The 22,022-nt window shown below is 44.5% G+C and overlaps 1 protein-coding gene across 1 annotated transcript; it reads left to right on the forward strand.

Moving 5' to 3' along the window:
* The first annotated feature begins 434 nt into the window (after positions 1 to 434).
* limk2 (LIM domain kinase 2) lies at positions 435 to 22,022 on the forward strand. Its single transcript, XM_056591526.1, has 16 exons — positions 435 to 750; positions 1,053 to 1,152; positions 7,193 to 7,328; positions 10,990 to 11,099; positions 11,650 to 11,841; positions 12,471 to 12,576; positions 13,539 to 13,753; positions 15,535 to 15,721; positions 16,028 to 16,114; positions 16,574 to 16,705; positions 17,388 to 17,444; positions 18,069 to 18,134; positions 18,415 to 18,586; positions 18,970 to 19,025; positions 19,157 to 19,314; positions 19,945 to 22,022. Exons 1-16 carry the CDS (start codon positions 735 to 737, stop codon positions 20,240 to 20,242), a joined length of 2,088 nt encoding a protein of 695 aa, XP_056447501.1. The 5' UTR covers positions 435 to 734; the 3' UTR covers positions 20,243 to 22,022.

A 22,022-nucleotide genomic window follows, 5' to 3' on the forward strand; every position in this document is an offset into this window, starting at 1 on the left:
AATAGGGTGAAGGTTTCACAAATCTGAAACTATGTTTTACATAATGTATAGCCTCACTGTGTTAATTTAGTCTAGATTTGAAGAGTCTAGGTGTAGTGGTTTTCAATCAGGACCCGTTCTAATGCAGTCTGGACCCCTAAAAAGCATTAAAATGAGCCTGTATTGCATTTTCACAAATAGAAAAAAGGTTTCACAAATCTGTAACTATGTTTATTATAATGTATAGCCTCACTGTGATAATTTAGTCCAGATTTGAAGAGTCTAGGTGTAGTGGTTTTCAATCAGGACCGATTTAAAGTGGACCAGCTGCTGAATCGGATGCTGCGAATCGGATGCCAACTTCAGCGTCGTCGATAGATGGCGCTGTTGTTGTAAAACGACAAAATTGGGTGCTCTTACGTGTGTGTTAGTGTGTGGTTTTTGGTTCTGTGCGCTTTGTTTTCCAGGTGATCCAGTTGGGTCCTTTCCGCTCTCCGTACAGGAATGCAGACTGCATTACGTCAGTTATCCTGCCAGCAGCGAGAAAGTTTCGTCTGTCCACGGTGATTACTACTATCAGGGGACGCGTTTTTTATGTATATATATCTATATATTTATACATATATATCATAACTGGACCTGGCGATTTATTGGTGTACGTGTGGCCGAAAGATGAAACACTCAACGCATCCATAGCCCCACTGCTTCAGAATGAGATATTGCTGGAACCTTTAAAGAGCAGTCAACGAGATTAGATGGAGAAACTGGAAGGTAGGCTAATGCTTTTCACATGTTTGTGCGCTGGATATTCACACATTTGCTTCGATTTAAGCGAGTGTTGCTCCTGGCTAGAGGTAGCCTGCACGATGTTGAAATCGGGATGTAGCCTATTTACTTAAAAATTACCTATAAATTAGCTATTTCTGAACATTAAAAGGAAAACCATGCGTATTGCCTAAAGACGGTTGCAATTGTCGCTCGACCGTATTGTGGACATATCCACTCCACGTACCATCACGCAATCACAAAAATGCAATGCTATTTTACATCATTACATTGTTTATGTCTGGCAGACACAGATCGTGGACACCACTGCGCATGTTGTGGAGGACCGATTGAAGACTCTCATCACATGAAGATTCTCCAGGACACATGGCATAACGCCTGCTTCCAGTAAGTTTCTAAACCGTTTGCAAAACAAAAGCTTTTCCATTTTGCGTTCTACAACATGTCCCATAGGGGCCCGACAGAGATGCATCTCGCAGGCATTCCGTGAATGTTTTTGTTTTGATTGACTCAGGAAACGAATTGTATTCAAATGCACTAAATTGCTTTATCTGCAGATTGGTATTCAGGTTTGGCATCTGGGGGAAGTTACCCTACGTTCCCAGAGGTTTCAGACCTTTCCTTGTATATAAATAGCACATTTTATTTGTGGGCCGTCCACTTGTCCTAATTGGACATTTATAGTTAGAGTGTGAAATGTAGTCACAGTGATACCCCTTTCCATTTGTGGGCCTTCCACCTGTCATAGTTGGACATTTATAGTTACAACGGAAATGTAGTCATACGTTTGTTTATAACAAGATGCTATAGTCATGCCCAATGAATGGAAGTATAGATGGCGTGACCACATTGGCTAACCCATCGTACAGCGCCTCTGAGAACTCTAATCTCAACTCCCTTCAACTCAAGTACTGCTTCATCATTCAATAACCTGGAATGTAGAAGAGGGCTCTAGAAGAAGTGTGAATTGTCAATAGCTTGCTCGAGCAGACACCTCATCCTCTTTAATACAGACACAAGTTATTTATTGTAGCCCAATATTTTTGTATCATTTTGTTAGTTGAAGAACTTTCACCAGCCTGACTCAATTATTCACAACTGGAATATGTGCAACCATTCTATAGGCTTCTCCTTGTTTACATGAGGTTTATAATTCTCTTTACAGGGTTTTCAAATTTCTCAATCAGTTAGTAAGTGCTGGGAAGAGCCGAGCGTGTTGAAGTCTTACCTGTACTACGGGTGCTGTACAAAGTACAAACCCTATTCAAACAAACACAGAATTTCAAGCATCACTGATCACTTGGCACTTAAAATAGTGTTCACTTGTATTTTCTTGCCGGAGGCCAGGGGGTGTGGGTCAAAGTACTTTATTTCCCTATAAGAAACTCAAAACGTTCTCCTCCACCCCCCTCCCTCTCCCTCCATTAGCACAAAGCTAACTAGAGGAACATTCTTTGTGAATGTCACCCGCTGCGTCGCGGCTATTGTCCATTGTTGTGCGCTCAGTGGCAGCCATGTAAAGGTGCCCTCCTGTGTAAACACGGCCAGAATGATGACATCAGCCCAGTTCCAGTAACCCTGAAGGGGGTTCAGGGGGGCCTGTAGGTAACAACAGTAGTAAAGGCCCCTGCCACGCTCCCAGCCGCGGCATTCCTAGACGACGACTCAGAGACCAGGCTTAGTCCTCAGAGACGCTTGCGGCGAAGTTGGCCCCTTTTCTCGCTCCCTTGACGCCTTGATTGTTCCGGCTCGCTGCAAATAACGTTTGACTCGGTGCTTCAGGTACTATTACGTACCCATGTTGCCTTTCTGGTGCATGATAACTAGCTTGCTAGTTTCCTGTGTTAGGCAGTATTACGTTGATGCATTTGACAAAAGTGGGTTACACACGTTTAGGAAATGATACACACACATAGTCTATTCTTAAGTTGTTCCCATCTCATAGTACTATTAAAATAATGTATTTTAAATGCATGTTTCCATTTAATACATGGAACTTGTAGACCATTAGGATAAAGCGCTTAACTCAAATGGCTCAAGCCGTGGCTGACAGAATAATTCTTAACATGTGGTACATGTATGGTTTCGGTCGCAAGAGTTTTCCTTCTCTTTCACCTCGTCTTCAAGGGGTTCTCGTACAATACACACAGGAAACAGTCCGTCAGTCACCCGAGTTATGAATAATAAGTCATGGTAAACTTGCCAACTTGCCAGCCAGGCTCATATTAAAGGGCCTTCTTGCAGTCTACAAAATTCGGAATTCTCCGCTCTCGGAATTAAAGGAAATGATGAATGTTTACTTTTTTCAGTGTTTATGTTGGCGCGTCCATTGTATTGTCTCTAGCCCGGCCACCTGCATGGGCCCCGTCCTAACGCATACCCTGAAGTGTGTTTGTTTTGTTTTTTTGTCCCAGAGAATCGTTCCTATCTGGTCTTTGATATCTCTGAGGCGTTTGAGTTTGTTTTTGATGTGGAGGGACTGCTGGGAACTGGCTGTCAACAATTGTTGTGTGTTTCACTAGGGAGAGTAAGACATGTTGACTGAGCTAGGCTCTGCGCAGGGGCTTCACTGTGTGTGTGTGTGTGTGTGTGTGTGTGTGTGTGTGTGTGTGTGTGTGTGTGTGTGTGTGTGTGTGTGTGTGTGTGTGTGTGTGTGTGTGTGTGTGTGTGTGTGTGTGTGTGTGTGGTGCTGCGTGTTAGTTCCTATCCTAAGGCCTTAATGAGCAGGTAGGGGTTATACCTCTTGCCCCTTGACCAAAGGTAGACTCACAGGGTTTCGAAAGCCCTCCCCACTACACTATCCTGGCCCCTGGTCCTTGACATAGACACACGCATGTGAAAGTGACCAGAGGGAACTGTGTCGACTGGAGGAGGATGTATGTGGTCTGCCTTCTGCCACGTTATGCATATTTATGTTACGGTTGAGGCGAGGTGAGAGTCCTTTGCAGTGTTATTGTTAATAGGTGCTTCATGAAAGCTATTGAAGAGTTGAGTATCTTTGACAGTATCTGCATGACCGCATCAACCTACCTTAGCAGATGTCACAAAGTATCAATGAAGTACAATATTGCTGATTTTTTTCATATTGAGAATCTGCATACCCGGCAATGACAAACAAATACACATAGCAGAATCCTGATTCCGGATATAATCATTTCATCTCAAATGTCGCTCTATTTTTCTAACTCGTATTAATTCACACTTTGTACTTTATGCCAATATGAGGATAATCATGTTTCAGCGGTATTAAAGTTCAGTAAAATATTGTTCACTAATGTTAAATAGCCAAGCTCAGATTCAGGCCCAGTTCATGTATTACCAACATATGTAAAAAGCAACTGGTCAGAGTGCTTTGTAGCTATAGGAATCAAACCTAACCTTACTACAATTCTTAAATTAGTTTTATAGAGGCAGTGAGTAATGAATAGGTGGTACAGTTCAACAAACCACCTACTAGATTTCACAGAGGTAGCTCTTCTCAAATGCATTCTAAATTCAAGACAAGAGCTAAAGTAACCCAAGTCAACAGGGGGGCAAATTTCAAGTTAGTGACACTGTCTGTTTTGGTCTGGGTCTTTCCGTCCCGGTTGCTGTGTGATGTCTCCAACACCCCATCAGACATGTTTCTAATAGGATACATGGCTCCGGTCCAGCCGGCTCCTAGGACAGCTTAGCTCCCTAATGTGATCTTTATCGGCGGAAGACTTCCCGCTCCACTTCCCCAGTATTATGCTGCACTGTGGAGCATCAAGGAAGCCTTTTTCCTTTATCCGTGCCTGGCCTGCTTGTCTTTAAAAACAGTGTTATTGAACTATTAAGTCAAGTCAATTGCCTCAGAGTCAATTTGCCCTTGATTAAAGTCTCAAAGGACTACATTTTACAACAGCACCTAAGCTCTCGAAAGGGCAATGGAAACTCCCAAAATCCAAGGGAAGGAACCCTGGGAATTAAAACAGAAACAAAGGTCCCTCCATAGAAACAAAGGTCAAGTTGAACTCAGTAAATGGTAGATAAAGTAAAAATAACCTGACAATGACTAAACTTTGTTTTAATGAGGCCACGTTTGTGTGGCACATTAAAATGGTTATCAGAAGTCTTTAAAGCTAGGCAGTCCTCTTCCTCTCTGGTAGTTCTACATTTAGTGAACATTGTAGGACATTTGTATGATGTTGAATGTGTTGAAGCTGAATGTGTAGATGCCCTTTGTTTGGCATCTACCTCTCCCCTGTCTCCATACCTTTACACTGCATCATTCCACCCAGCCTATTTACACTTGACAGATTAAAAGGTATTTTATACTATATCTATACACTATAATATTGAATTGAGTTAACTTGACCAAAGAAATGTAAATTATCTTTTGACAGGCACTCATGTCTGCTGCAAATCATGTTATAAGCATGAAACATCGCTGCCTTCTGCAGTTATGTCTCGGTTTTCGATTGGAAAAACCTGCAGCATAGCGGTTTTCTAGCTAATATTAAATCATCTCGGAATGATGAGGCAAGGAGAGGAATAACATGTGTTTTTTTTCTGGTAACTTCATCCATCTGGATTATTAAGTGTGACGCAATATTCTTTTGTTGACCTCAGTTGACTTTTCTGTTACTAACTGATCATAAAGCTCTGCTGCTGGTCGAAAGGCTAAAGTCCACAGATGCCCCTTGTTGTGGATGGCAAAATCAATAAGTCTGCAAATAGGTTTGCTCATCCTTTTGATTGCGCTGTGTACCGGTGGCTGAACCTGTTTCCATGCATTTGCATAACGACGCACCGCAGTTGAGACATGCCCGTTGGCTCCAAGTGTCGCAGCTGCGCTCACCTTCAGCGTTCCACTCTTAACTATGTGAACATTCCGTCTCCGGTTTCACTGTCACTCCTACCTCCCATCAACCCTCTCCCATTAACCTGCTGGTCTTCTCAGCCTGTCATTGTGATAAGAAATAGTGATCGTGACTTCGTATTTCAAACCTGGAATGACATATTTCTTCAAAGTCATGCTGCATCCCCGTATCGCTCAAAGATCTTCCGATTAGTTGTCGGTCAGTAAGCCCAGTGTTCAGTGAGGTAAAAGGCACTACGTTAGCACAAAGGGTTCTGTCAGGAGTTATTTTGACCCACATGAGAAACCACTCTGTGGTGGTATGAGAGCTGCGGGAATGCCCAGAGATCTTCCTTGACTTATCCAGGAGGGATTTGCTGCCACAGTAGTGTCAACCCGAAGTCTTTTCCGGCATTTTTCCAACCCTTATTCTGGAATTCTATTTTAAAATGCTCATAGATTGCAGTCTTCCTTGTGCTTCTTTTTTTTTTTCTTCTTCTTTTTTGTTAAGCCCTTTCATACAACTGGTTCGAATTAAGGTGCAGGAATGCAAGTAAGGTGGGGCTACATTTTAGGATGTATTCTTAAGAGCAAGTCAGGATCAACCTGTGTATGTTTCCTGGCTCAGTCTGCTAGCTGACACTTTTATTGTCCTGCGTTATCCGAGGCTCGTAACCCAAGACTCCACACGATTCATGGGATGAGCTCTTTCCACCCAAGTTGTTTTAAACTCCAACTTGATCGACATGGACGGAAAAAGTACACACCGTCACCTGAACGGACTTCCACCCTCCAGTCGCTGTCAGTCTGTGGTGTATGGCTTCTGGGCTCCCTCTATTTGCCCTTTCACTTGTCCCTCCACACATCCACAGCCCATGGGTATCTTTAACTGTCAAATGTCAACCTGTTCATCAAATTCAAATTGTTATTGTTTTATTGTTGTCCAAAGTTTGACTTTGGACAACTGCCCTTTTTTTCCCCTTCCCTTGTTGGTGTTCCTGCTGTGTTTTGTTCTGTTTTGTGGGACTTGTCTGCAGCTCTTTTTGACCCTCTGATTGGTAGGTGAAGTTAAGGCTGGAAGGCATACTGACAAAGTCACAGTTTGTTCTGGTTTGTAGTTTGGCAGTCAGGATTGTACTCTGGATTTGAGTCAGAAATCGTTCAACTCATCAAGTGTCCTCTATAATTCTTTCTTATGTGCCGTTTGTTTTATATACCTTATGTATTTGTGTTTTTAAGGACCCCTCGAGTTCACGCTTGAGGGGTTGTCCTTCAATAAAACTTTCCATGTGCTCTCTCGCCCTCATTCTTTCTTTCCTTAATTTTCTTTTTTTGATAATAAAAATGTAAGATCCAGGCATCTGCCTACTTGTCACTATCCTATCACATTTATACAGAATATTGCTCTTAAATAAACTTTTTTGGGATACTTGAGCTATTCTATTCACTTTTTTTCTTGGTTACTTCTTTGGTTTGAAATTTTGAGGAGGGCTGAGATTCAAGCATTTCTTCGCCATTAGCTTGCTTTTTCTTTTAATGTGCACATGACAATAAACTGGAAATCCCTCTCTCTCCCTCCCTTCCTCCCTCCCCCTCCCCCTGCAGGTGTTCGGTTTGCTCAGACCACCTGACCAACTGGTACTATGAGAAGGGCGGGAAGCTGTACTGTGCCAAGCACTACTGGGAGACGTTTGGGGGCCAGTGCCACGGCTGCTCCCTGCTGATGACTGGTCCTGCCATGGTGAGTGGAAAGGGGGGGGGGGGGGCACGTTACAATGTGTAGTAAAGCGTTGTGCAAATGAGCACTTGTAGACTACTTGTAGACGCTCCCATAAAACTAGAAAACATATCGAAATAATATAATAATCTTGTGTTTTATGAGACAATTCAGTGATATAACTTAAAAGGCAGCCATGGGTTTGTCTGGACCCCCCCCCCCCACGACAAGAGCTGTGGGTTGTCTTGTTTGGATTCTGAGGCTCTTCCATCGTGGGGGGGAAGGTTGAGGTTTTTCCCCCTCTAAAGCTAAGTGGTGTAAGGGGGTAAACTAAACTTTTCTCTGTTGGCATTTGTGGGGGGTTGCCAAAGGAGAACGATTAGCTCAGATTACAACAGCCCTTTTAAATTTGGTTCATTATTATTTTATATGTATGTACATGGACAAATCAAAGAAATTTTTATCAGTACGGCTGAGTTTCATTCACTGCAGCTTGTGCGGCAGAATTTATTAATAAATCAACAAATAAAACCAAAAGTTGTAAATGAAGTGCTGGCATGAGTCACCTCATTCCACTTGCTCCCAGGTGTTTGAGATTACTGGCAGCAAAAAATACAAACCCAGCTGCTGTTAACAGGGAGAACGCGTAGAATAGAGAGAATGTATTTTTACACTGTGTGAGCTGAGCTGGAAACACAGCGTTAGAGGGGCCCCGACCGAAAACAACCCTGTTGTGTAATGGGTTACCCCCTTGTGGCCCCCATTCACTTCTCCCCTGTTCAGAGAAACACCACAGAGTACACCGCCACCACCACCAACACCCCCCCGACTGCAACACACAGAGCGGTCCAATGGGTAGATGGCAGAGTGGAAGGTGGTTTAGGTTTGGAGTCTGTCCATCACATCGTTGAAGCCTTGATGTGGTGAGAAGTATAGAGACGCTCCCTGGCGATGAACAATGGCGTGGCTGGCGTCACCAACCAAGGGAATAATGACACTCCCCCCCCAGCGCTGTGCTGCTGCTACCTAAATCATAGTGAGCACTGTGGTCGTACAATGACAACTTTATGTATTCGACATCAGTTCCATGACGACGGCGCAAGAACCGCCAAACATAATAAAACATGAATTCTCTGATACTCGAGATGAAAGAGCGGGAGCCCTTGTGTGCCAAACAAACACAAACCACACAAACCAACATCAGAATTCAACACCGGTGTCAAAATGTACTTATTTGATTAAGGTCAGGGAAGCTTCATGATGCTATCAAAGACGAGTGACAAGTAGATGGACCGCACCCTTGATTTTGTCTAGAATCGATCCAAACTTCGAAACACAGCCGTGATTTATGGGAACATCAATCATTTGCTCCTCTTTGATTGAGTTTCACATACACTATACAACGCCAAGAGCACCAAAAGGGATATACATGAGTACAGCCACAATAGATAAATAGATAGATAGTGTCATTGCAGTCAAAAAGTTATAACAAGCAGTAAAGGGCCAACAGAAGAGAAGGGTTTTTTAAAAAAAAGTTATTGTTACAGATTACCAGTAGATTAACATTTGAACATGTTAAATGAAAAAGGGGAAACTTTGAGTGAGGGTAGGGATTCAAATAATACAATAAAAGTTAGATTGACCACCTGTAGCTCCGTAGGGGTGAAAAAAGGGTCCTGCCTGTCAAGTCTTTACCGGACTCATAAAACACAAACTAATGGCTTTGGTCTGAGAGTAAAAGGGACCAGAGAATGTTTTCCGTTCTTCTTTTTTCAAACGTTAATTTCATGAATAATCACCAACTATTAAAGGGACATCCCAAACATCCAAACTATTTAACAGCTTTCATTGCAACCAGCATTATTTTATTCTTTACTGTTTTATTGTTCTGCAGAGCCTTTTTAATGTTTTTAACCCTACAAAGCAAAGAACATTCTGGGGCCTTCAGATTTTCTGCTGCCATCCTTGCCATGTCTTTTGGGCGGCTGGTTGTCTTGTTAACCTCATAACCAGAAACAGAATCATGGCTACCCCTCAGGGTCATGTGGGAGCATGCACCAATAGATAACGATCTGAAATCTTTCGGAAGCTACATCATCTTGTTCGGAATGAGCAATGAACAACCTTTATCAGATTAGCATCTGTGGCTCTAGCCATCACATTGTTGTTTGTTATCTTATATTAATTTAATTTGATTAGACCTTTCACAGCAACCATTTTGTCAACATAGTTCCATATAGCCTGTATGGAAATGTGTTATATGTGTTATTGCATTATAATTGTGGTACATACGAGGAACCAAGCCCAGATGAGCTTTCCCTCTCGGTAACCCTTCTCTCTATGTGATGCTAGTTTACCTTGGTCAATAACTGTCAGCAGCTGGCCGAGCTTGTGGCTGTTGTAACGGAGATCAGTGTTGACTCGTTGCCTTACAGGGAAGACACACCCACGCACTTAGATTCATATCAACCCTTTTCCCACTGCAATGACAGACATCCATTCCCAGCATTCTGACTCAGCAACGGTTGTGACTGAAAGGGGAAGGAGCCACAAGTCATTAATTGCACATGTAATACATGACTTATACTCATGTATGTACAAGAAGACATGTCCTATAGCCTTCCGCTTTCTGTTTTTAGGGCTCAGGGTTTAGATTGGGCTAAGTCTCGGCATCTCAGGATTTGTTGACCCCTAATGCTCAATATACTTGTTTGTGTAAGCTGTCCAACTGCCGTTGAAATATGGTAATTTCGACGGGGTCACTGGTAAGTGCAGGTTTTTTGTCTAATGAAACCCAGAGTTTCCTATCTTCTTTCTTTGTGTCCTTGTACGCCCTGCTTAAGCAAGTCATACAAATGCGCATAAACCCTCACAATCTCAGCGAAGTTTTGCTTCAAAACGGGTTTGTCTTTAAATACATTTACACTGACCGCAGATTGTCAAATTGTACAGATACCAAATATTTATGGATTCCAGATGCGGTTCTAGTCATTCATGTGGCATTGTGGACCAACTGCAGGCAGCGCAGTATTGGTGGTGATTTGGGTGAAGTTTGAATACTTCCACTGAGCGCTCTGCACACACTGCGGCCAGAGAAACCCAATGTGGGGCTTTGTTCTCGTCCCAAACCGGTCATATTGTCCGTGAGAACACAACATTTTCGTTTTTCTGTGTTTGTGTCACTGAAAACAAAAACCCTAACCCTAAAGCCAAACCCTAACAACTAAAAACCAAACCGTAAAATCGTGCTAGACATGCGGTCATGTCGCATGAGCAAGGGAGAAGAGAGAGTGACAGTGTTACTTAATTTGCCTGAAGAATAGTTGTTTAAAGGGGGGGGGACATGTGGGAGACTAGCGTGAGACAAGCGACCGAGGGGGGTGGTGGGAGAGAGTGGGAGAGAGAGAGTTCCGCTGACATCATGGCTGGCTTCAGACAAACAGCCTCAGTCAGACAGACTGGGAGGTGAAAGCAGGTGTTACCTGATGCATCACAGTCCCGCCTCCCCCCCCCCCCCCCCCCCCCCCCCCCCTCACCCATCAGCCTGCTGGGAGGATGGGCTGCGACACGCAGCCAGTGAAGATAACACTGCAGATGATCGCCCAGCACTCATAAGGGCACATGTAGCTCCAGGTCCCTGGAGTCTAGCAGAATGAAGACGTGGCCCTTGTGTTTTTGTTTGCAGGTGGCCGGGGAGTTCAAGTACCACCCCGAGTGCTTCGTGTGCCTCTGCTGTAAGGTGGTGATCGAGGACCGGGACACGTACGCGCTGGTGGAGCGCTCCAAACTATACTGGTGAGAAGCCCGTGGATACAGTGGGACCAGTGTTCCTGGGACCAGGAGACCTTGTTGTGCTGTGGACATGTGGGACCATATCAGCCTGGTTTTACAGCGTTTCTGTTTGTTAGAGTAGTACCGGTTAACTCATAGGCATTCACTGCATCTTTTGTTAACATAGTTATACAAAAACATTATATTTGTATTTTTGTTTTGTTTTGTTTTCTTATTAATTATTTTTTTAAGTTTCAACCATCCTCAACTTCTTATTTTATTATCTTTTATCAGATTTTCAAGTCTTTCAACTAAAGCAAACCAACATTGAAAATGAATGCTGTGAATTGATTTATCTTTGGAAATATATTAACTTATCTTTCCTTGTACTATAAGTTTATTGATCAAACACTGTTATCCTAAATGATCAGTAAATTGATTTTAGATGCGCATCATTCAGGAGGACAAAGGAGACATCCCAGACACTACTAGACTATCCTGTGTCCTATTGCGATCGTCCGCTGTGTGCCTTGTTTCCATGACGACCTCTCCTCTCTCCACTCTGGTTGTGCAGCGGGGACTGCTACAAGCTGGTGGTCCTGGAGCCTGTGCTGGAGAAGCACTCGTCCCAGGACTCTTTGCTGGACTCCCTGCCCCACACGGTCACACTCATCTCCATGCCGTCCGCCGCCAACGGCAAGCGGGGCTTCTCGGCGTCCGTGCAGAGGGACTCCAGCAGCGCCGTGGCCAGCGTTCAGGTCAAAGAGTGAGTAGTGATGACCGTCACAGTGTGCTAGCCGGCCTGAGGTCCTCCACTCACTCACTCACTCACTCACTCACTCACTCACTCACTCACTCACTCACTCACTCACTCACTCTCAAGCATTCTCCCTCACACACATGATAATGTGTGGCTAATGCTTAACAGAATGAGTAAAAGCTGATTACGTGGTAGTATAACCCAACAGTCAAAGACGGATCAATCATAATTGGACGGAATAAGACGAACAGATACAATAAAATAAACTGTAAATGACCAGGAGAACTTTACCAGTCAGGGCCAATGTTAGGATTAAAGGTCAAAAAAAAAAAAAATGTCATAAAAGGTAAACTGCAGAGTAGCAGGAAGCTTAAGTTCTGCTCTCCTATTCCCTCTACAGGGAGCATGTGAACAGAGCTCCCCCAGTCCTCAGACGTGCATAATTACACGTCTGTTAAATAAGCGTGTGTGTACACGCCTGCAAATTACACAACAAGTTTTCAGGGTGTTGTTTGTATTCTTTGTTTGCCAAGCGTAGAGTTAGTACAGTAGTTCTTTCCACATATGATAACCACATCGTGCCATTATTTTAAGAGACTCTTTATAGAATTACTTACACCTCTGCTCCGATTCAGGGTTCGAGGAATGCTCATCAGCCCGGAGCTCCGGAACGCCATTCATGTGGGAGACCGGATTCTGGAGATAAACGGTCTGCCAGTGGCCACACTGTTGGAAGAGGAGGTGGGTTAATGCAAGAGAGAGGTCTTTTACGCTAGCTATTGCCTACCCACCGCAAGTATCGTGTGTGTGTGTGTGTGTGTGTGTGTGTGTGTGTGTGTGTGTGTGTGTGTGTGTGTGTGTGTGTGTGTGTGTGTGTGTGTGTGTGTGTGTGTGTGTGTGTGTGTGTGTGTGTGTGTGTGTGTGTGGTTTTGATTTAAATTCTCACTCCCTCTTTGCCACCACAGCTCAATGGGTTGACCAACACATACCTTTCGTTATGCCGAGCATTCCTTCACCTGTGCTTTCGTCCAATGGGAGAGGGCGGTCACCTGGAACTGCTCCAGTTAATTGGCACTGCTTCATCATTAGACACATTCCAGTTCTGTGTTCTGAACCTTATGTCGCTGTTCCCACGCATTCACCTGCTCACCCCTGGCGCATTACTATCATTACTCGCATAGGTGAATTTAATTTAACTTACATTCCTCAGATGCATTGCGGACATGGTGTATAACTCTCTTTGATTTGTCGTTGCACACCGTTCTATCTTTGTACTCGAGACAGACGAGAATGCCAGTAGGATGATCAAACATACTGTGTTCAAGCATGTTCCTTACATCACCATTCAGGCCAAGTGAAGGTGGAATTCATAGAAAGTAATTTACTGTAATCCTTCATTCAACACTACAACACTTTGCGGTGTTCGAGTAGAGTCTGTTTTATTAACAGCCTGAGCTGCCCAAAGAGCTGCACATGCCCACACCCTAAACTAAACCCCTCTAAAGCACGAGGGGAAATAAACTCTCCAATTAAGATGCAGAATTGACCACACACCCATACATCTGTTATTGCACCTCTCTTTTATTCCAACCAATGTATTGCTCTGCTGTCCATCTACAGTAGCCTTTCCTTAAAAACAAACGCATGTATGCATGTTTCCTTTATTTAAAAAAAGGTGCTCTCTTCTGATTGGTTGCGCTCAGGTCGACGCCCTGGTCCACCGCACCAGCCAGACGCTGCAGCTGCTCCTAGAGTACGACCCGGTGAGGCAGCGCCTGGACCGGCTGAGGCTGGGCTCCCCCCTGGACCAGCTGGGGGTCCCCGCCACCGGCCGCATGCGTCTCTCCTCGCCCTCGGACGCCGTGCTGGAGCGGGCGGACGTGGTGGACAACAGCACCCTGAAGAGGCGCTCGCTGAGGTGCGTGCGGAGCGGCCATCCCGCGAGCCAGCTCTCCTCTGAGGCTGTCAAGCCGGCTTCCATTACTGAATCAGTCCAAGGCCCCGCGTTTTATGAGGCCTTCTCACTCTTAAGCCCTCCAAAGGCCAAGAGAGCGAGGCCAATCCAAGGGAGGGAATCCACAGAAGGGGGATCTGTTCTTCCAGGGATGTTATGAGGGCAAAATGTGCTAACGTTGGCAGACTGAAAGGATGTGGGCACTGATGGCAGGAGGAATACAACGGGGATGGAATGATCGGATACCAAGGTTAACAGCTCATTATGAGCTAGATACCTTCAATTTATTTTAAATTACGTACATTCCTGACTCTTTCGACCAAAAGTGGTATGTTTGCACTGCAGCTCTAAAATATCTCAGACACATGATGGGTTCAAGTCTGATCAATAAGAGCAAGAGACTCTGCATCAGCTGACGGTTAAAGGGCAGGGGTTTTCCATTTGACACATGGTTACACAGAGCTGGGCCCTGTACCACGAAGCTCGCTTAGAGGGTTAGCGAGGTATGTTGAGCTCCAAGCCTGGGTTAGTTGTACCACGAAAGTCGATCTCTTTTAGCGTCGCTGTATCACCATGGTAACTTATGCTCGCAACCAAACCTGGTCGGGAGCAGTTTTTCGGCTTAGTCTAGCTGGAGATCGGCTAGTTAAATCGGCGTGCGCAGCTTCCTAGCCCCTCCTCTGACAATGGCGTCACCATTTGTGGGTGTTCCCGTGGACCCCGGCGCACTTCTCGTACAGGCGTCTCTCCGGAGACAAGGGTTTTACGGGACAGAACCGATCCCTTGGCTTTGTCTGACGATATTCAGATTTCAGACTTTATTGTCATTGTGCAAACAACGAAATTGGGGTTCTTCATGAGAGATACAGATTCTCATCAGAGGGTGTTTGTTATTTGATCGTCCTTTTGGACCTTATGTAGACAATGATTACTGTTGCGCATTGTGTCTCAGTGACAGTGCTAGAGTGGAGGTAGCGCGTCAGTCTTGAATTTCTGCGCGGGGGGTTCGACTCCCAAGTGACGCGAATTGATGTGAAGCTTAAAAAGTCCTAATTCTCATGCATATGGAATACTTATTCACAAAAGCTTATGGAATTATATTTTTGTGCTTATTTCGAACTTGAACCCATATTCTCAAGGCCGTGCTGGCACCACATCTATGGGGGTAAAATGCATGATGATAGACCGGCGAATTTGAACCCCGGTCGCTGGCGTTCGGGTCTTATACTAATCCACTACGCTACAGCCGCTACCTCAGCGGTCGAAAACATGCGATACATTTCTTAAATAGGGTGTATTTAAAGTGAATTCCCTAAATGATTGAATAAGGCAGGATGGACGTTGCTTATGCATTTTTAAATCATCATCATTCTATTTGGATTAATGGCGAACAATTCTGCATTTGGCATAGTTATTTTACAGACAATATGCAGAATCTTTTCACTCATACTCATAGACTGCTTGATCTATCGTAAAGGTGAGAAAAATGACGCAAAAAACGCCCCTTTCACGTGAACGCGCACTGAACCTAAAGCGGAAAACCTGGTTCAACTAATTGAATCTAAAGTGAGCTTCGTGGTACCATTTAACTCTGATTGCGAGTTGCGGCTCTGTCGAGCCAGGTTTTCCCAAGAAAGCCTGGGTATGTTCAGCGAGCTTCGTGGTATAGGGCACTGGGCTGGAGATGTGTTGTTGTTGTTGTTGTTGTTGTTGTTGTTGTTGCTGACGGTGGCTCTCTCCTCCAGGCGCAGTAACAGCATCTGTAAATCCCCGGGGCCCGTCTCACCCAAGGACCAACCCTTCCTATCGCGGGACATCGGGCGCTCCGAGTCCCTGCGTTCCTCCAGCAGCTGCTCTCATCGCATCTTCCGCCCCTGTGACCTGATCCACGGCGAGGTCCTGGGGAAGGGTTTCTTCGGCCAGGCCATTAAGGTGAGGGTCCGCCTGACCACGGCCGCCATTTTAGAAACGGCTTCTGTTAACAGGCAGTGTTGGCTGTCACCATTTTAATTTTATAATACAGCCCTGTATTTAATAATAACTCTGTTGTTTCTGTAATGTCTGTGGCATTGTGGTCGGAAGTTTGAATTGGATTTCAGTTGGATCTGGTTTTTTATTTCTATTTCAAAGTGCATTTAACTGCACAATGGCAGTTAAATGTGTGTACTGTTTATTTTCTTAACTGGGCATTAAAAACAATTCCCATTAAAAACTAATTTTGTCTACTGAATCTGGCAGGTTACCCACAAGGCCACGGGGGAGGTGATGGTGATGAAGGAGCTACTGCGCTGTGATGAAGAGACACAGAAGACGTTCCTGAAGGAGGTCAGTCATTTCTAAAATTGCAGTGGCAGTGGCATCACAGCATCGACAGCAACAAGAATCATCGTTGTCAAATCTTCCAACAAATTAACTATCTTCCAAAGTAATCATTAGGATTCTTTGACACAGGATTTGAATTCAAAATCCTACACAATGTACGTCTATCAGTCTAGAACAGGATTTCCCTCTACGCTGTTGGGGCCTGGTCAGTATTCTGTAGGTTGAGGCTTGGACCTCATGACCGAGTTAACAGAGCGGCTTTCACACGCCCCCTCTAATGAAGCCTCTTCTATTTAGAGCTGCATTGTACCACAGCGCGGTGGCGCCACATGTACCACACCAGTCACGGAGCACTAAAATGATCGATGATAGTGAAGGACACCTTAACGAGTTCCCACCTGGACGACCTGGAGTCCACCAGCTGAATTGTAAAGTTTGACCTATGACCTGTGTTGACCTTAGGTGAAGGTCATGCGGAGCCTGGAGCACCCCCATGTGTTGAAGTTCATCGGCGTCCTCTACAAGGAGAAGAGGCTCAATCTGATCACAGAGTACATCAGGGGAGGGACCCTCAAAGACTACATCAGAGACATGGTACGATGCTGTGTGTGTGTGTGTGTGTGTGTGTGTGTGTGTGTGTGTGTGTGTGTGTGTGTGTGTGTGTGTGTGTGTGTGTGTGTGTGTGTGTGTGTGTGTGTGTGTGTGTGTGTGTGTGTGTGTGTGTGTGTGTCTTGACCAACAGATTGGCATTGACTTTACAGAGGTGTGTGTGTGTCTCTCTTTCTCTGGCTGTGGAAAAAATGTAGGCTGGCCCAGAATGAGCTCTCTGTCTGTGTATGTATGTGTGTGTGTTTTGTATATATAAATGTGTGTGCATGTGTGCGTGTGTATGTGTGAGAGGAGACCTAAGTTGAACCTTGTAGGCCGCTGATGAAAGCCTGTATAGTTTGGCTGGCATGTGAGTGGGCTTTGCCAGGAAACCAGAGTACACGTAGAAAGTGTTCCCAGGTGGAAGATCCCCTCCCCCTCCTCCTCCTACCCTCCCTTCCCCCTCACAAGCCTGGCAGCGGGCCAGCGAATCATATGGTCCCTGAGTAGCAAAGGGGCTTTGGACCTTGTGTCGTGTTTTGAAGCAAAACTCTTTTAATTCGCCTTCAAATGTGACTTTTCAGATGCAAGGCAGGACCCCAGATTATGTGTTTTATGCCTTTTGTTTTCTTTCTCCCTCCCCCCCCCTCTTCTTTCTCTCGCTCTGTCTCTCTCATTAAAATGACAGGACCTGTTTCCATGGGAACAGAGGGTCAGCTTTGCCAAGAGCATCGCGTCTGGCATGGTGAGTTGGTTTCCTGTCCAATTAGACTCCCTTCAAATTTGTTTTGGAGTTGCTTATAGGACTATACCATTCTGTGTGATCAAACCACCGTAAACATCCGTCATGGTTTTGCTGAAACATCCGTTACCAATCTCAGTTATTGTACAGTTTCTGCCGGAGAGAATCGTTTAGCGTGCGCGCGCCTGCCATGAATGTAAACAATGCCAAGATAGCACTTTCGTCTTTTGGAAGCATTGTACTCCGTCAGGAAGGGGTTTGTGGTGTCGCCAACAGCGAATCGCCATACGGGTACTTTACAAATGTCTTAACACAAAGACAAAAGTACGATATTGCCAATGTTTACAATTGTAGCTGGCGCATTCACACAAATTCTCTCAGGCCAAATCAGAACATCAAAGAGATTATGAATATTGGTAACGGTTGTTTTAGAGAAGTCAGGAGAGGCGGTTATGTCGATATGATCCCGTCGATGTCCTCCCAACGTGTGTTGTTGCTGTTGTTTCTTGTCGCCATCAAACCCTCCGCATGAAGCTACCATGTATTCAATCACTCAATTACAGACATGCCAAAGGATCACCGCGCATTCGGTATGTGATGTTTGTTATCCTTTGTTGTTGTGCTTAGGCCTACCTTCATTCCATGAGCATCATCCACCGCGACCTGAACTCTCACAACTGCCTGGTTAAACTGGTAGGGCACAAACTACTTCGGACCAACACTCCTATCAACACATGTTAATGTGCATGTCTATTTAATGTATTTTTGTCTTAAATGGCACTGCTTCTGCAGCGCTCTCACTTTTAAATCTGTCTTAAATCTGTATACTTGTTTGCATGTGACAAATAAACCTTCTTGAAACTTGAATGACAATTGTAGTTAAAAAAACACTTATTTCCTTGTTGTCGCAGTGTTTCCCTTTTTGAATCGTTGTTTATTCATGGGTGCTTCTTCCCACTCCCTGCTCCGAAAGGACAACACGGTGGTGGTGGCCGACTTTGGGCTGTCCCGGCTCGTTGTGGAGGAGAAGGTCAAGCCCGTCGAAAAGCCCACCTCAAAAAAGAGAGTGTTCAGGCGCATCGACCGCAAGAAGCGCTACACGGTGGTGGGGAACCCCTACTGGATGGCCCCGGAGATGCTCAACGGTGAGCGTCAGAGCAAACTCTGCAGACCCTGAGGCGCCATGCTTCATCCCGTCTGTGATTTCAATAATGTGATGGCTATTGTATTTTGTACGTCCCGGCCCTTAAAAATAGTACTTTTTGCATTGTGTAGCGTCTTATCCTAGCTATCTTTGTTGCATACGGTGAATGGGTTAACCTAGCAGTTGTAAGTTCTTTGCACTTATTTCTATGACTGTCTTTACTGTACCAACGGTGATATATAGTGTTGTTATTCTTTCTCCGGACAAATCGACTTATTGTAAGTCGCTTTTGATGAAAGCGTCGGCTAAATGCCCTTCATGTAAATCTATAAATGTGATGACAATTGTTTCACGTTCTCCCTTTTCTTTGACTCTAATCTCCAGGGAAACGCTACGACGAGAAGGTGGATATCTTCTCCTTCGGGATCGTGCTTTGCGAGGTAATGGCTGGTCCTAAATTCTAACACGCTTAATGCTCCATTCTAGTCGGATGTCTCAAGACGCCCAAACTGCGGTCCAGGTGGATTAACTTTTTGTCTTGTTTGCTCCTGTTTTTTTGCTTCCTCTCCAGATCATTGGACAGGTCTACGCCGACCCCGAATGCCTGCCCAGGACTAATGACTTTGGTCTGAATGTGGAGAAGTTCTGGGAGAAATTCCTTCCTGAAGACTGCCCGCCTGGTTTCTTCCCTCTGGCGGTGGCCTGTTGTAACCTGCTACCAGACAACCGGTAGGTGGACCTGGCCATCGATCAGTCAAACTCTGTTTATATGGCGCTTTCAGTGTGGCACAAGTGTTTAAAAGAATAATAAAACAATGCTATTCACAGAGATACATTTGAGAGGTAGATTTAAACGAAAAAGCTTATACACGACTTGATTACATTTGTTAATTAGGTTGATGTAAAATGTTTTAAAACTAAGCTTTTTAATCAATAATGGCAATGGGTTTCTGCTTAAAATTGACCTAAACAACCCCAAATTAACCCAAATGATAAGTTCTTTGAGCTTTCTTGACAGTTAGTGGTTTGTATGTAAGTAGTAGGTGTTTGTCTTCTGTGAAGCTTTAACTGAGGGGACACGTGTTGTAGAAGGGAACAGACTGTATCGCCGCCCAGCGTTCACCCTGTGTGACCTGGCAGCTCTCTGCTCGGTGCTGCCCCAGGAACCAACAGGAGATAGCATCACAGTTTCACCCTTCAGATTCCTATGACATGATTGATTCCCTGTGTTGTAGACTTTGCTTCCGTTATTTTAACCTCAGGCGTTCTCTCTTTTTCTATTTCTCTCTCGTTTTCCCTCTCTTTCTCTGGCTTTCTTTTTCTGTATTTAATTATTCATTGTTTTTTTTTCTTGCTCAGACCCCCGTTCCAGAAGCTGGAGGACTTCTTCAAGGCCATGGCCCTCAACCAGGAGCTTGGCATCCCGCTGCCTGCTGAACTAGAGGAGCTCCACCAGAGTCTGTGTCGAGATCAGGGGCCCAAGGACGGCGCTCCAGTCACCGGTCAATCCGTGGGCTCGGGTCAGGCCTTGGCCCCGGGCGCGGATAGTACCGTGGCCCCTTCAACGGGTCCGACCGTGGCCCTGTGCACCGATCAGACCGTGGACCCCGCAGCCTCGCCCCAGAGCTCCACGATGACGGGTGACGACAGCCCATAACAGACGATGGCCAATCAAAGTGGAGTTTGTTTAGTCAATGAACAACGGTGGACTTCTGTCTTTTCCGTGGCCAATGAGGAAAACTGGATCGGCGCATGTAGCCATAGCCAGCTTCCTAAACGGACCGCCCCCTGACTACAAACAAAGTAGTAGTACCCAACCTTACAGCCAGCTATCGACAACGCCACTAGGACCTTACTACAATCTCACAGCAACCTAACTTCAAAGTTACAGAAACCTTAGTGACTTCTAAGAGCACACTTACTGCAACCTTACTACAACCTTTCAGCAATTTTACTGCAACCTACCTACAACTTTTCATCAGCGTTACTGGAACCTTACTACAGTCTTCACAAACCATTATAGCCACCTGTCTACAACTTTACCACAACCTTATTTTACTAAAACCTTATGGAATCATTCCAACGATCATACTACAACCTTACAGCAACATTCCTGCAACCTTCCCATAATCCTGTCTGCATCCTGACTAGAACCTGATTACGATCTTACTATGCGCCCTGACGGCTACCTTGACAATACGATTAACCGCCCTCCTGCCTACAATCCTGAGCCAAACATAACTTTATTTGGCTTGTGTTCCATGTCTCAATCATGTACCGACACTTGACCAGTTCTGTCCAAAGACCAACGAGGAATCTTCTAATAGGGTGTAATAGTGTCTACTATGTGAGGAATGCAGGTGAGTATTCGCCCAGCAGAGAAACCCCAACATGCATTAGAAATATCTAGTCGATTGGAAGGTCAGAGAAAGAGCTGAAGGCGGGGCTTATAAAGGAATTTTGTTTACCGACGAGACGATTGGTGAACCAAAGTAACATTGGTTGAAAAATAGTGTCATGGAAATTTGCATTGGTGGCTTTGTTTTTCACCTTGAAGTGTAATATAATGACCAACAGTTCGATTTTACGATGAGTACAGTGTTGTAGGAAATCTTCTTCTGAATTTTTAAGGAAATGTTTTAATGAGCCTTATTGTTGAATTAGTTTTTTTTCTACATTCAACAAAGTTTTTACCAGATATTCACTGTTCTTAGGAGCCTTTAGATCAAAGCAGATTTTGCCACTAAAGTTAACAGTTTATGTATATACTTTGTTAAATGAATGCATTTTCTTCTTACCAATGTTTTCATGAAAAACAGGGTGGTTGGTTTTTATAAAGGACTTATTTAAGTTGTGGTAGGAAAACTTGCTGCTGATCATTTGAGAGTTCTTGCTTAACTGTGTTCTCCAAGACGCTGTACAACTTACTAAAGAGATAACGTGTACAAACTGGATTTATACCTTTTTTCGTGTAAAGAAATGTATAGAGATGTGTGTATATACATATATATATCTATATATATATATATGGTTCTAATTTTAAGGATTTTTTTTAATGGGACTAATGGATTTGTAGATTTCGAGACAATTTTGTAATTATTTTTGCTAGCATCTTAAGGTACGGACTTGCCAGATTCAACCACTTCTATCACTGTACTGATTCTGTAATAAACCTTTTTGAATTAAGGGTTGGCCTTGTGTTTTGGCTGCTAAAAACACATGCACATTATAATATTAAGTGAATTGAAATGAACAGTCAATGTGTGAGAGAAGCTACCTCCAGGGTTAGCGAGCTGCACATCCCTTGAAGGAAATTACAAAATTATTACTAAGTAGGATTTGATGAGCGGGAAACCAGTAGAGGCTGCAGGAGACATACAGTGACAACAGCCCGTGGCACTGCCGGAAGAGAACTCCGTGCCTTGATGGACCCATCA

Source organism: Gadus chalcogrammus, chromosome 6 (assembly GCF_026213295.1).
Source record: "Gadus chalcogrammus isolate NIFS_2021 chromosome 6, NIFS_Gcha_1.0, whole genome shotgun sequence".
NCBI classification, from domain to species: Eukaryota; Metazoa; Chordata; class Actinopteri; order Gadiformes; family Gadidae; genus Gadus; species Gadus chalcogrammus.